Source organism: Barbus barbus (assembly GCF_936440315.1).
Source record: "Barbus barbus genome assembly, chromosome: 24".
Lineage (NCBI taxonomy): Eukaryota > Metazoa > Chordata > Actinopteri > Cypriniformes > Cyprinidae > Barbus > Barbus barbus.
In genome coordinates, this window is record NC_136752.1 from 17,831,424 (window position 1) to 17,847,394 (window position 15,971).

The following is a 15,971-nucleotide window of genomic DNA, read 5'->3' on the forward strand; positions in this document are numbered from 1 at the left end:
TAAACATATGTGACATAAAATGCTGTCCATGCAGAGAAAAATGAAAAAGCAGAGCTTTTCAACTGAATGTTTATTGAATGTCTCAGGACTTCAGGTCCTACTTTCCATTATCTTGACCTACTGGATCCTCATCTTCGCCAATGAAAAAAAAAGCCTAAAAGCAATAAAACTCTTTAGAAATATCCCATGCATAGTTTTTGTGCTGAATATGGCACTTGTGCCTCTAAGTTATATTTCAAGTTCAGTATTCTACACAGCATCTCCCATATCCAGGATTGCTGCAAAGTCTATACATTCCATTTCAACCTAATGTACAGTTATGAGTCAACAAATCAACTACCTGAAAATGTGTAAAGGAAACGTGCTATATCAGCTGCACACATTTCTGTTCGGCCATTTGACTGTGTTTAAATATGCAGGCTAAAGACAACCGAGAGAATTCATGTGTTCCAGCAGCATAAGTCTATGTCTCTCTGGCAGTGATGCTGCTTCAGGAAACGATGCAAGCAAAAATACAGAAATGCGACTGGGTGTCCTGCAATGAAAAACACCTTTCTAATGGGTAGCAATCCCACAGTAACACTGTCTACTGTTGATATGTTGAAAGTGAAGGGCTGTGAGCCCCATATGTTTGTGTTCAGAGCAAATAATCATCATCATACTAATCACAACACCGACACAAAGCAACATTAAGCGCTTACATTCTACACTACAATACCATTCATTAAAGCAAGGACAAACATAGTTTATAAGGACCAATGCATTGGTTTCAAACATACAGTAATATCAGATGCTTATGGAACCCCATTTCTGCCACACGAGAAAAAAATAATTGCTTTGGTAAATCACAATTATGACACACTCAGTCATAAAAGTTGACAGTTTTGTAATAATTATGACTTAGTATCACATAATTTTGACCCAAGTCATAATTATAAACTAAACAGTCAAAATGAGATACTAAGTCATAACTATGAGATGAAATCAAAATGATTACATTTTTGTCATAATTATTATTTTTTGTCAATTGTATGATTTTTTTGTCAGTTTTCATAATTTTAACTTTTTGTTATAGATTTTGACATTTTTTAATCTAATAGTCTAATTGATGTTCGACTTTTTCCCTCAGAAATATGAAATCTCATAATTGAATCTCATAATTTCTATTTATGTCATAATTCGACCCTTCGCAAAGACCCACCCCCTTCATTACTGTTCTTCGACAAGCCATGGCGTTCTAACGCCACACATCATGTTCTCACGCAGTGAAAATACATCGCGGAGCAAAGAGGAAACTGACAACGCACTGACAGACAAGACAGAGCAGGTTAGGTTTGGTATGAAACAGTCTCAGCTTTAAAATGTTGTAATTTTTTAAGAAACTCAAAACAATAAATGCCGTTTTGTGGCCGTCGTGACAGATCGCTGTAGCTCATTAGTTCAAGCTGTATGTGAACAGACTAGTTATAGCATGAAATTAACAAATGAACATTAGAACTCAGAAAGTATCTTGTTTCAACTGCGGAAAGACGTCAATACACACCATTTTTCAAGTTCAAGTCCTCCGACGTTAATCTACTCTCCTGTCTGGTTTGTTTGTCGGACAAAAATGGCGGATTCGGCGTTATGATTAGTCAGATCGCCTGTCAATCAAACTCCTTGCGAAGGGTCAATTTAGATTTTTTATGTTACAAAATAGGCCTCCATATATGCTCCTAAATCATTTAATTTTGTTATTTGTTTGGACATTTGGCTGTAAAGCTGTTCAGGAAACACACTGACAAAGCAGAACTCGCATCTCCGGGATCCAGCGTTCCTCACTGGCGCCGTTTTTGTGCAAAAGCAATATTCTGTGCTCTGAATAATCCTGAAATACTACCACTTTTTATAATTTTTCCTCAATAAAACTGAGTCTAAAAGGTATCGCTCTTCATTACTTTCTCATCTCAGTTAGAAGTATCATGTGCTAATACAGTAGGTGAGTATAACACGGCCTGTAGACAGAATAAATAGTTCTAGTTTCTTCAAAATGGCAGGAGTAATAATGTGCTTTTCCAAACCCCTTCATTTCCACTTTCATTCTTCATATTCAGTGACTGTCCAACAAAAAATATATGATAAAAAGTTCTGTGCAAACCTTGACTGAGGGAAGTCACTGAAAGCCCTTGTCAAGTTCTTCACTCCTTTGGAATGCTCTGAAGATTTGAGACACATCCTCACTTCATCTAAATGCTTAGCGTTGACATTACAGCACACCTTGTTTTCGTATCTGACAATGAATGTTTTTTTAACAGTAATCCAGGGAGACAGTCCCGTCCTTGCTGCAGGTTGGTTGTAGATATCAAATAAACGTAAAATGGCTCTCTAGATGGTACTGATAAATCTGACATTCATGTATGCAGTCTTCGTAGTCACTGACTTAATAGACATAGCACTGTCTTCTTGTGGAGATTTTTTCTTTTTTTGGACTTATTGCATGCTGCCATCTAGAGTTGGTAGCTGTGCAGTGTTCGGGTGGGTTTTGGAGAGAGGGTGGTCCATACACGTCATGGCCACAATCCTTCCACCCCAACAAACTGCAAACTGCAGGACTGGTCAGGAGGACTGCATGAGGCCTGTCAGTCGTTTACTTGTCAGAGACTTGCCCTGAAACACAATTACAATGAATTAAATGTGGACTTAAAAATTGTGGTCTTGAATTTGACTAATAATATTCATCAGTAAATTCCAAATATAACAAATAGTATATTTATACATAAATATAGTTTTTATTCTGGTCTGACTGCCTTCCAGAAAGCCTGATTTTGAAATAAAGCTAGAAAAAGACTGGCGATGGTCGTTTTTTCTAGACAACAGGTGCCACTCACCACACTGCGAGTGAATTTCTCCAGGGATGTGCGTCGACCTTGCTCAGTCTCAGACTGTGGAGCCGAGGTTAATGAAGGGGAATGGGGAAGATTCAGTGCACAACACCACGTTAACGTGTTAGTAAATAAAAGTAAATGGATAACACAAAAAATATTCAAGAAAATTTATGTTAATCTGAAATAATCACAATGGGACCGAGACACAATCAAACTATAGAATGGCTCTGAAGTGAACTGAAGTGCTCATGATTAACCATTACAAGTTGGAAGTAGAGTAAGTAGGCCATTTGATGAGTAAATATTAAGTTGGCTTAGTATGTTTTAATAGGTTCAGAACACTGAACACTCGTTTGCAAGCAAAGAAAAGGAAATCATTCAATTCAGGACTGATGTTTTTAGTCAAAAGGAAACTAAGGCTTGAAATATCGTCTCTTACGAAAGAACTGACTTGGAAAAATGCGCTGAAAATGTACTCACCCTCAGGCCATTCAGGAAGTACAGTTTGTTTCTTCATTGGGATAGATTTAGCATTACTTGCTCACTAATGGATCTTCCACAGTGAATGGGTGCCGTCAATAATAAAAATGCTTCCTTCAGTGAAAAACTCTCATCAAAATTAATCTACAAATTTGTTTAGGGTTGTTTTCGACTGTTTCGTCAGTGTTTGATATGTGCCTATTTCTTTCCTGATTCTGACAAGACAAGTTCTTCACCGGAAAAAGCAATATTATGGATAGAGGACTTTAGCTGGAAGCAATGGTGTGAAGTAAAAAAAATAAAAAAATTACGTGTTAATGATTGATTAGTTTCTTACAATCACACCGATTTTCACTTTACAAGACATTAATTGTTGGACTGGAGTTGTATGGATTACTTGTGGTTTGTCGTCATGTTTTTATCTGCTGTTTGGACTCTGATGGCACCCATTCACTGCAAAGGATCCATTGGTGAGCAAGTGATGAACTGCTAAATTCCTCCAAATCTATTCCGATGAAGAAACAAACTCACCTACATCTTGGATGACATGAGGGTGAGTAAATGTTCATTTTCAATCTTAATTGTAGGATGAACTATTCCTTTAACGGAAAACGTCCTGTCAGAAAATTATCAGTATCTTTTCTGTTTTTCAAAAAAAAAATTCCCTTACAGTACTCTAGGAGCACACTGATTTTTGTTTTTATGGCTGAATGGTTTGTGAAAAAGAATTCTGAGCGATTCTGAAAACAAAAATGCAGAAAAATTATTCAGATTCATTACACACGGCAGAGAGAGATTGGAGATTGAGATGAACCTTCTTTCTGGCCAGCAGGAGGTCCTGGTAAGCATTGGAGCGCAGGAAACGAGGGTAGCTGTCACTCTTCATCAGCTTGTAGATGTGGTCCTGAAAGAGAAAAAACATTGGAGGCTGACAGTGAGTTTGCAGCCTGGACGAAAGGAAAGCGCCTCATTGCAAAGTAATGAGAAAGAGCCAAGAATCTTCACAAAAACTGCTTTCTGTCCACATGATCCGCTTCTATTTCATTTCAATCATGGCATCGCATATGCACACATGAATAAATATGTAGTAGGTTCTGCCAAGGGATAATATATATCTTGCAGCAGGATTAATTAGACTTCGCCGCTGCTTATGAAGGTGATGAAGGTGCATGTTCTTTTTCCTTACAGATTATTAAAAAAAAAAAGCATAATTCACTTGACAGCCTCCTAGCAAGTACCTTGACAGATTCTAAGCAGTGGATTCTGCAACACATTCTTCAGTTATTCTACATTGTCACTACAAGCTAACTGCTTTCAGAAAATTCAGTTTCTGGAATAAAATGGATTTCATATTTCCAGAGAGGCTTTTCACCCTGGTTCTGAACATTGCTATGCCTGTTATTCCATCTCTTTCATCAATCATGTAAATGTAGATAAATGAAGGAGACAGACACAAGGCAAACTCTTTTGAACAGAGCCACGAGGACAAGGAATAGATGATCCATCAGCATTATTGTACATCAATCTCCCCAAATAGCCCAAAGCCCTCAAGTTCCTATTTCATAATTTCAAAGAATGAAAAAGATTCTGCCTTGGGCACAACTTGTCCCTAAGTGCAGCTTTCACACTTCCTCAGTCTGTCAAAAAACCTAAAAGCCCTCAATCATCTGTGAAAATGTGTTTACAGAATGATTATTGGACATTAAAAAAAAATAACAACATACAATTGTTAGATATCTCCAGATTTCTTCCCATTTAGTTCATGATCTCCAAATGAAGGGGTGTGGAAATTGATAAAAGGAACAAAAGCCATCAGTGGTTGAGCTGTGCTTCCTGTGACAGTTACTCACCTGGGCATCTTCAAAGCTGTAGCGGCCCGGGTCTTTTAGATTCTGACTGGTGCGCTCGTAGCTGTGCGAGTCCAGATTGATGGCACTGGGAGCTCCCTCAGCAAGAAACTCTTGCCAGATCTCCTGAGCACGAGCTGCCACTTCCTGCAGGGGGCGGCACTTCAGATCCTGCACAGCCAACCAGAACCTAAAGTGAAGATAATAAATGTTAGCTGTACAGAGTATTGTCATGGGAGGATGGTGCAAATTAAATTAATTTTAACATATGTAGTTATTTAGTTAAAAAAAAAAAATCTAAATACACTACCATTCAAAATTTTAGTTTAGCTAGCTAGCTTAGTAGGATTTGTTTTTGTACTTTCATTCAACAACAATGCATTAAATCGACCAAACGTGACAACACAGACTGTCACTTTTAAAAAAATACTGTTCTTTTGAACTTTCCATTAATCAGAGAATCCTGAAACAATGATCATGGTTTCCACAAAAATATCAAGCAGCACAACTGATTTCAACATCGATAAAAATAAGAAATGTTTCTTGAGCAAATCAGCATATTAGAATGATTTCTGAAAGATCATGTGACACTGAAGACTGGAATAATTCAGCTGAATTTGTTTTCCATCATATAAATAAATAAATTATATAGTAATACATTTTTAAATATGTTAAAATAGAAAACAGTTTTGTGTAATAATATTCCACAATATTATTTTTTAAATCATATATTTGAATAAAAATGTAAACAGTTTGCCTAAACTTTTGAATGGTAGCGTATATATTTTTGTTCCTATGCCAACATTTGTAATGTTGGTCAATGGCATCATGATTTTGTTCTCATATTTTGTGTGTCCTATTTTCTCATATATGTGCCAATGCATAACGTAATGAAGAAAAAAAACCTTCAGGCATTTGTGTTAAATTTTATGGTAAACAAGTGAAGGCCAGACTATCTACAATCTGATTTCAGTCATGCATGTTGCTGTTCCACAGCCAAGTTCCCTCCCTTAAGCTAATTTTCACTCCCAATTAGCACTTGGCATGTGTTACTTTTGGCCCCCTCTTTACATCGCTGATGGCAATGGCATTCCCAAAATCCTCAGGAACAAATACCGGGTTAATTATGGAAGTCAGTACACGCACAGCACTCGCCACGACAGATAGAGGAAAGCAATCGGCCAGTAACTCCTTCTACTCTCATATCACACTTGCTCTGTAGCTCTATAGATCTCTGCAGTGTAGAAGTGGTTTAGACCCTAATGAGCCCAGGGGAGAGTCAGGCAGTCAAGAGGACACATCACTTTCACTCTCCTCACAGACTGGCAAACATAAGACAGCCCCCACAGAGGCTATTAGATGCCTAGCTGGGGGATACGCAGAGATACAAGAGGGATGAGAGATGCATGGAGACAAGCAGCATTTTATCTCTTCCCCAGTCACTTTACGGCTCCAGTGACCTGCGTTATCTCTGCAGCTCCCTTCGGGGCCTTGCTGTCCTGGTTGGGCGTCTCCTGGGGCCCGCTGCTGCCTAATTTGCCCCACGACGCCCGTGGTTTGCAGTAGCTTATCACAATGCATCAGTGATCAGGCTTTGGAGGTTTTAATGATCATGTACCATCAGATTTACTCACTGTTTTTCATCTGTGATATTAAAAGTCTGACCTTTTGCTTGTCCTGTTCTGCTACATTTTGTGCAAGTCATTAAAAGCAGAGTGGGAGGTTCAGAGAGAAATGTCACAGAAGTGCAAATGAAAGGAGGATGCAGGAATAAAGTGCTGGAAAACTTACTGCAGGTTCTCGGAGCTGAATTCGGACTCCAGGAATTTAAGAAACTGCTCACGGCCCACTGGGTCCTTTAAAGCCTCGTCCAATGAGAAGCCCCACTTCTTTACTCGCTGTTGATTCGGGTCCTTACTGAGAGAGAGAGACGGAAAGAGAAAGACAGTGTTTTATTTATTTAACTTGCATTGTTCTTTGCAATATCTACTGACAGCAGCTAGTGCTTTGACAACACAATGTACCATTGTTTGTCATATTAGCAAGACGAGGATGAAAACAAAGAAACAGAGAGACCGTGTGTGTACAAGAGATCACTTAATCACGTCTAATAATATCTTGTAAATTAGTGTTTGAATAAATTACAATAAGTAAACCACCACAAGAATGCTAATCATTTTGAAAGACCTAATTCCAACAACTGTTAATTAATTTGATAAGGTAAATTAGTCAACTTAATTTTTGCATAATTAAGTGACAAGAGTCACATTGTTGAACAATGTGAACAGACACAGAAAGAAACCCAGAAATGAAACATTGGGATGAGGGGGTGTGTGGGAGGTACTTCTTAAATCCTGTCAGGGCATCTTTGAGGAGCTGTGAGAACGGCTCAGGCAAGCGGAGATGAAGGAACCTGCAGTGTTTTATATAATTCAAAACAACATAAGGACTTCAGCAGACTTAAAAGTACTTATGATCGTCAGAACGAGGTGCGACATTAGTCACAATCTTAAAGAGAGCTCCACCAATCAGAGTAGTCACTGTTACTATGAAGACATGACTCTCGCTCTGCGATTAATGTCATTAAATCATTCCCCTCACACTCTCAAATTTGCCATCCTAGAGTTTCTCTTGGGTGACCATACGTCCTTTTTTTCGGGATTGCTCAATTGTCTAAAATGTCCATGTTTAGTTTTTTTCCCTACTGATGTGCTCTACAGTCCTCATACATTATATTTGCATTGCTTTGACAGTTCTCTGTAGATTCCTCATTATGCCTGCATGCTATTATATTACTACTTTTCAGTCATTGCCTTCAGCAAGCAAAATGCTGGATTCAAATTTCTCAAATTCAATCCTATTAACAGATTACAGCTTTCACAATGGGAGCATGGGCTGTGTGGTGTTGATCCCAGAATTTATTCATCATTCGATGAATTCGACCATTCATCAAAATGAAAACACCTCGCTAACGCAGTATGTATGAAACGTGCACAAAAATTTGGGATCACATTAGCCTTAAAAGAATGTTGGTAAGCTGAATTAACTAAATGAAACACTTTACAATAAGGCTATGCATTGGGAATCACAATGAACATTACAGGACATGTATTTTATAAATGAATAAATAATTGTCTGCAGACCTCCATGTTATTTTAAAATTGACCCCAATTTGAGAAGAAATCAAGAAACAAAAGCACAACATAATAGTGAGACAAGACATTCGAAATAAGACCAAAAAGAAGCATAACCACAAAACAGATAATAAAGTTTTGACAAATGTGACCCTAAAAATGTTCAACGTAATCCATTTCCTCAGCAGCAGTTAAGGATCTCAAAATTTAAGACAAAGACTCTCAATTAAGATAAGTGAAATTAAGAAATTCAGACATTCCGATCCCTCTCCCTTTCATCTAATGAAAACTAGAATAGAGAAGAGAGGAATCTATAAAGAGAGATAGTGTTTAGGTTTTTTCATACCTGGCCTCTAGCTCCCAGAAAGTGACATCATCACTGATCCAGGGGTTAGCTGGATCTGGTACTGTCACAAAGGGGTCATAGTCAAGATACTGCTCTGTGTAGCTCATCAATCTGCAAAAATGGGTTGAAATAATGTTACTATTTCATGTCATTGTATACAGGTACATCTAAAAAAAAAATAATAATAATATCATGCAAAAGGAATATCTATATTTTTTGTCACTCATTTCAGAAAGTGAAACCCATATATTATATAGATTCATTACACATAGAGTGAAATATTTCAAGCCTTTATTTCTTGAAATTTTGATGATTATGGCTTACAGATAAGAGATTCTCATAGACACATAGATTCTCTATGGGGTTCAGGTCAGGCGAGTTTGCTGGCCAATCAAGCACAGTAACACCATGGTCATTGAACCAGCATTTGGTACCTTTGGCAGTGTGAGTCCTGCTGGAAAATGAAATCAGCATCTCCATAAAGCTTGTCAACAGAAGAAAGCATGAAGTGCTCTAAAATTTCCTGGTAGATGGCTGCGTTGACTGTGGACTTCAGAAAACACAGTGGACCAACACCAGCAGGTGACATGGCAGCCCAAATCATCACTGACTGTGAAAACTTCACACTGGACCTCAAGCAACATGAATTCTATGCCTCTCCACTCTTCCTCCAGACTCTGGGACCTTGATTTCCAAATGAAATGCAAAATTTACTTTCATCTGAAAAGAGGACTTTGGACCACTGAGCAACAGTCCAGTTCTTTTTCTCCACAACCCAGGTAAGATGCTTCTGACGTTGTCTCAGGTTCATAAGTGGCTTGGTAGCCCTTTTCCTGAAGACGTCTGAGCGTGATGACTCTTGATGCACTGACTGCAGCTTCAGTCCACTCCTTGTGAAGCTCTCCCAAGTGTTTGAATCAGCTTTGCTTGACAGTATTCTCAAGCTTGCAGTCATCCCTGTTGCTTGTACACCTTTTCCTACCCATATTCTTCCGTCCAGTCAACTTTGCATTTAATATGCTTTGATACAGCACTCTGTAAACAGCCACACCTTTCAGTAATGATCCTCTGTGACTTACCCTCTTTGTGGAGGGCGTCAATGTTCATCTTCTGGATCATTGCCAAGTCAGCAGTCTTCTCCATTATTGTGGTTTCAAAGAACAAGAGATACCCAGAATTTATACTTTATGGATGGTTATTAATTGAAACTTAAATGTAAATATTCTATTATTTTGAGATACTGATTTTTTACTTTCATGAGCTGTAAGCTCTAATCATCAAAATTAAAACAAAAAAACTTTTGAAATGTTTTACTTTACATGTAATAAATCAAAAATATATGAAAGTTTCACTTTTTGAAATAAGTTACAAGAAAATATTTACTTTTTCATGATATTCAAATTTTTTTAGATGTACCTGTAAAAGTATTTTTGTCTGTTTTTTTTATTTTTGGAACCAAATGAACTGTTTTCACACATGTATTCCTCCGCAAACGTGGATGGTACACTGTACTGAAATACACTTACAGATTTTCCCACACAACCACAACCCCGCCACTGAATTTATAGCATTAAACTTAATGTGATTCGATTCCTGAATCAACAGTTCTTATGAGCCTGATACAGCACAACCACTGTAGTCTGATTCCCAAATAAATAGCTTGAATAAGCCACTTCTTTTAAATGAATCAAACACATACAGCTTATGATTTAACTCTTTGTTGTAAAGTGAAATTCATACTCTTTGGTATCTTGTTATTAAAGATACACATGAGATTTGGCTCAAGTTTTTTATAATAACTAATAAAATATGTTGACAGTTGTAGTTTTCATATTGTTGTTTAATCTGTATGGTTACTACCAATTCGTCGAATGCAATAAATGTTGTCTCTAAAACAATTCTGATGAAAATGTTTACAATAGACGTTTCAGTCTTTTTAAAGAGTCTCATCATTTGGGAATGGAATTGCATTTCTTTTTTTCTCTAAAGTACTAAAAGAAACATTAATAAAACCAAAAGAGAAATCTGAACTGGAACCAATAAATTCTTTATGATTCCCATCTTTAATAAGCATAATGTTTTTTAATTAACCCATTTTTCATGGCGAGTATTAATATTTGCTGAGAAAAGTTTGAGTTTCATGGACAGATCAAGAAAGAGGACTTACGTATCAGCGACTTTGGACATTTTCATACAGTGTCGATCCAACTGAGTGTTCAAGAATAGAATCTGAAAGAGACAGAATACCGTTGCTCACTGCTTCTACATTTGAGCAAGTGAGTGATCGTGCTAAATATTAATAGCCGCTGCGAGGCTGTCAAGAATCAAATTCACACCGTCGCTCGCACACACCTCTTTCTCTACGTCCTCTCTGGTGTCCTTGCTGATCAGCTGGGAGGGTGTGTGTACAGGACTCTGAGTCTGTGTGTCATCCACTACCCCATACACTGACTGCAAGACAGAGACAGAGACAAGAGACAGAGACGGGTCACAATACAATCAGACACACCCTCTGTCTCATACAGCACACAAACAAATAATAAGAGCATAAGCACCTTTTTCACCCTTTGAGGATTCTTCAGGCGACGGCACTTCCTGATGTCCATCTCTGTGGTGTTGACACACCCAGGCTGTCATTAACAATCACATGTAAATCAGCCATATAAAAATTGAATATACGCACATTTTCATTACACACAAATTGTCAAATCCAATAATTATACATATTGTTTCATTTTCTTTCCTTAAAAAGAAACTGAATGTGTTAACAGCTGTTCTAACTATGAAAAATTTAGATTAATCACACTTAAATATCTAGTAACACGTTACAATGGGGTTCTATTCATTATTATAAGCTATCGGAACAGCTCAAATGAAAAAGAGATGAAGGGATAGTTCACCCAGTAATTTTAATTCTGTCATCATGTTCTCACCCTCATGTCGTTCCACACTTGTATGACTTACTTTCGTCTGTGAAACATGAGAGAAGATACTTTGAGTAATGTTAGTTACCAAACTGTTTTTCGTTATCATTGACTTCAATTGTCTGGACAAAAAACTGAGACATTTCTCAAAACGTTTCTTGTGGGACACTTGTGAATGCACTGCGTTATTAAAATAAAGTTATTTTTGTTTTCTTTGTGCACACAAAGTATTCTCATAGTATTCTCAGAACCACTGATGTCACATAGACTATTTTAACAATGTCCTTACGATCTTTCTGGGCCTTGAACGTGTCAGTTCGGTTGCTTTCTATGCAGGGTCATAAAGCTCTTAGCTTTCTTATCTTACTTTGCGTTCCGAAGGTCTTACAGGTTTGGAACGACATGAGGGTGAGTAATTAATGACAGAATTTTCCTTTTGGGCTGAACTATCCCTTTAAGTATCCTGTAGGAACTCTGGTATGCATTTTAAATGTGACCAAAAGAGTTTAATTTTAGTTACTGAAGGAACCTTCCCAAGTCTTTAGAGTTTGAAGGAACTTCTGGGTTCCAATTAGCAAGAACCTTGAGGTTTTGCCAAATCTGAGGAACCCCAATGGTGTTTTAAGTATTTAATTTTTTACAGTGTGCCTATTTGATCTATTAAATTCAAACAAGATGCAAACACAGAATCGCGTCCCACACTGGATCCACCCCTCACACACCACAGGACGGTGAACATCCCAGAAGGCTCTCTCTTGACTATCCAGAATCTTTCTCTCCGTTTTGTCTTTTTTCCTGTCGATCCTACAAAATCAAAGAAAACACAAAGCTTCAAGACATTAATATTAAACAAAGAGCAGGAAACCTTCCGAATCCACACACTCACACATTAAAACAGACAACGAGCGAAGCCCTTGTGCTCATCAAAGTTGCAACCTGCCTGTGAGCAGAGCTAATTCATTTCCATTCCTGCCACTTCGCTCTTACGTAACTGACATTTGCTGCATCACTCTCTCTATCTCTCACTGATCCTGGTTTTGAGCCCTGAGACTCTTTCATCCATCTCTCTTTCTCTTCTGTTCTTGCTCTCCCCAAAATTGGGGTTTTCGTCATGAAAAGGGTACTGCGGACAGTGTGATGATAGAGACAGACTGATGATCAAAAATCGGAGCAGGGTTGACTTGTGTTTGCAGCCCTCGGCCATCAGATGAGGCTCTTCAGCCGGTGTTTGAAGAGCGAGAGACTGCTTCAATCAATGAGGACCACTCCAAATCAAACATACATGCTAATACGTCTCGCCACTAACAACTGCACTTCAGCAATATTATGATGTTTCATCATAATGAGGGCTTGTGTATATACAGTATGTCTTTGTGTGAATGTGTGTGGGCTGAAAACAAAGGGTAGATGTGTATTCAACACAGAAGAGAGCAGGTATGAGTGAGAGCAAGTGTTTGCGTAGTTGTCCTGACAACAGCACTTACTTGACCTGTGCCTCAGCCTGCATGAAGATGAACTCCCACTTCCTTGCAAAAGCCCTCTGTAGTCTCGCTAGATTCTCCTGAGTGAGATAAATGAGCAAGTAAAAGAAAGAAAGAACAGAACAAAAAATATTTTGACAAATGTAGTAAGTCATCTAAATATTCAGGGCTGAATTTGGAAAAGCATTAGCATACTACAACTCCATTACTATTAGTGTTTCTGCCGTATATACGAGAAGAAATGGTACAAACAGTATTTTTAGTGTTTTTTAAAGAAACTACTACAAATAATTAATAAGAAATTATATTTTATTTTATATATTTATATATTATATTTTAAGCAAGGATGCATTAATTGATAAAAAGTGATAGTAAAATATTATAATTTTTTATCATAATGTTTCAAATCTATTTATTTATAATAAATGCTGTTCATTTGAACTTGTCATTCCTTAAATAATCCTTAAAAACATTTATCTAAGTTTCCACAAAATTATTAAGCAGCACAACTGTTTTTAACATTGATAATAGACTACTAAATCAGTCAATCAAATATCAGAATGATTTCTAAAGAATCATAATAGTAGCTGAAAATTCAGCTTTGCCATTACAGGAATAAATTACATTTTAAAATATATTAAAAACAGGAAACAGTTCTTTTACATTGTAATGATATTTCATAATATTATGATTTTTAACTGTAATTTTAATCAAATAATTGCAGCCTCGATGAGCAAAAAAGACCTCAAAACATTTCAAAATCTAACCAACTTAAAAGTTTATATAGAATTGTGCATAAAAATGTATATATTTTTATATTTCTTATTTGTTTTCTTTCTTGTATATAAATATACATTATAAATAGTATATCATCTTTTTTTTCTTTATAGTACAACTGTGACAAATATTTTTGAAAAGCATAAAGCATGCTGACTTTGGCATCACAGCTCGGGATAGTCACTTCAGTGTGTGTCACTTCGGTCAATCTGCGTGTCATAATGCCATTTCAATAACAACAACAACAACAAAAAGTTCAGAAATGAGCATCCATTAGCAAAGACTGAATCAGCCATTACAGAGGTCCTTGTTCAGGCCACTTAAAAAAAATTTAATAAAAAATTCAAAAACAATGTCAAAAGCGCCACAGAGGCACAGAGTTTACACTCTTTGAGGGAATCAATCAACAAATGACCTACTTATCGTTACCTCTGCACATTAAGCAAGGACAGGAGAAAGTATCACCGAAATAAATTACACACTTCACCTTTAATTCTCAATGACAAGGGCTCATATTTGGTATTTTCAGGTATAAAATAACATCTGTCAAACGCTTCCATTTTCTCTGTCGGTTGTCATCGCAGTGGGTCACTTACTGCCTCATAGTCCGCCAGCTCCAGCCGGGTCTTGTTCTGCATGGTCCGTTTGCACAGATAGATGGCTGTGACAGGCAACAGACAGAAACAGACAAAAAGAGAGAGACAGAGAAGAGAGAAACAGACAAGAGGCCATAAGAGACTTGGCCTTATCAACCGTCATGTATAATCCCACCCCTACACACGCACACACATCCAGTGTAAGCCCTTGATTGGATTTAGTATTTTCCTCTGCATCTATCATCTCTGCTTAAAAAAAAACATCTACGGTAAAGTTCTGTGTGCTCTTACGTCACAGTGACCATGCCCAGGAGGGTCCTTCTCTTACCGTAGTCTGTGTTCTCTGGCTCCCAGCAATTAGAGGGCCAAAAGTATGGAGCCTGGGTGGGAAAGAGAGAAATGATTACTCTTTTGTAGATTTGCAAAATTGTAAAATTGAGTAGGCAGACTTTGGAGAGTGAACATAAACTTGTTCTAGCCAAAATACATTCAATTGCGCTGCTCATTTCTCATATTTTTACATTTAGATTTCCTTTGCTGTCATCTAACACTGACTTTAAATAATCTGTAAAAACACAAAGATTTAAGAACACTGTTAAATCTAATCTGTAATCTCACAATGAAATTCCTTTTTTTATACTATAAAAATTATGCCTGAATTTACTTGTTTTTTTTTTTGTTTTTGTTTTTTTTATTTAGACAAAGTCTATATTAAATTAACACGAAAATACTTAAAATACTTATTGACTCATTGCTTTGGCTAGAATTTTAATATTGGTGCAAATTAATAATAATAATAATAATATACGTAATATATATAATTGCCCTGAATCTATTCTGGAATCCCAAAATGAATAATGGTTCATTAATTTAATATACAGTTTCAACATTCCCAGTTTGTGTTAATACATTTTTTTGGCAACACTTTATTTTAAGGCGTCCTTGTTACATGTACTTTTTGTTATAAAAAAAAAAAATATGCATAATTATATGCAAGTAAACCTAAGCCAAACCCTAATCCTAACCCTAATCATATAGTAAGAACATGTTGTTAATTAATATTACTCCGTACTTAAATGTATAATTCCACTGCAACAAGGACACCTTAAAATAAAGTGTAACCAAATATTTGAAAGTATGCAACGTTGACACTAAAAGCAGAGGTCACACATAATATTAGGTGTACTTAGATTAAAAAATAAGTACAATGTACTTATGTTCTTATTTATTACAAAACACGTTTGCTTCTATTGAGGTGGGATATGGGTAAGGTTAGGGACAGGTTTGGTGGTATGGGTAGGTTTAAGGGTAGGTTAAGGTGTAAGGGATGGGTCAACAGTGTAACTATAAATGTAATTACAGAAATTAATTACAGATGTAATTACAAGCATTTATTTAAAAAAATATATAAGAACAATGTAAAAACATGTATGTACACAGTAAGTGTATTGTATTAAAAGATGTATTAAAAGATCATAGTAGTTAAGGCCACCTAATATAAAGTGGGACCATAGCAGAAATA

The 15,971-nt window shown here is 36.7% G+C and overlaps 1 protein-coding gene across 1 annotated transcript; it reads right to left on the reverse strand.

Annotated features, from left to right (window-relative positions):
• Window positions 1-59: 59 nt before the first annotated feature.
• On the reverse strand, window positions 60-14,622 carry LOC306844190 (regulator of G-protein signaling 6-like). Its single transcript, XM_079376141.1, has 12 exons — window positions 14,450-14,622; window positions 13,080-13,156; window positions 12,318-12,399; window positions 11,227-11,301; window positions 11,024-11,122; window positions 10,839-10,900; window positions 8,672-8,782; window positions 6,983-7,108; window positions 5,195-5,381; window positions 4,159-4,248; window positions 2,868-2,921; window positions 60-2,646 (listed from the first exon to the last, which is right to left on the reverse strand). Exons 1-12 carry the CDS (start codon window positions 14,489-14,491, stop codon window positions 2,596-2,598), a joined length of 1,056 nt encoding a protein of 351 aa, XP_079232267.1. The 5' UTR covers window positions 14,492-14,622; the 3' UTR covers window positions 60-2,595.
• Window positions 14,623-15,971: the final 1,349 nt, after the last annotated feature.

What these genes read in the sequence shown, in the direction of transcription:
- LOC306844190 (XM_079376141.1), bottom strand. Translation starts at nt 14,491, where the DNA reads ATGCAGAACAAGACCCGGCTGGAGCTGGCGGACTATGAGGCA. An exon ending in ATGTCCAAAGTCGCTGATAC is followed by an intron (nt 8,783 to 10,838) that starts GTAAGTCCTCTT and finishes CCATTTTTGCAG; the next exon opens with ATTGATGAGCTACACAGAGC. An exon ending in TCCTGCTGGCCAGAAAGAAG is followed by an intron (nt 2,922 to 4,158) that starts GTTCATCTCAAT and finishes TCGGCTCCACAG; the next exon opens with TCTGAGACTGAGCAAGGTCG.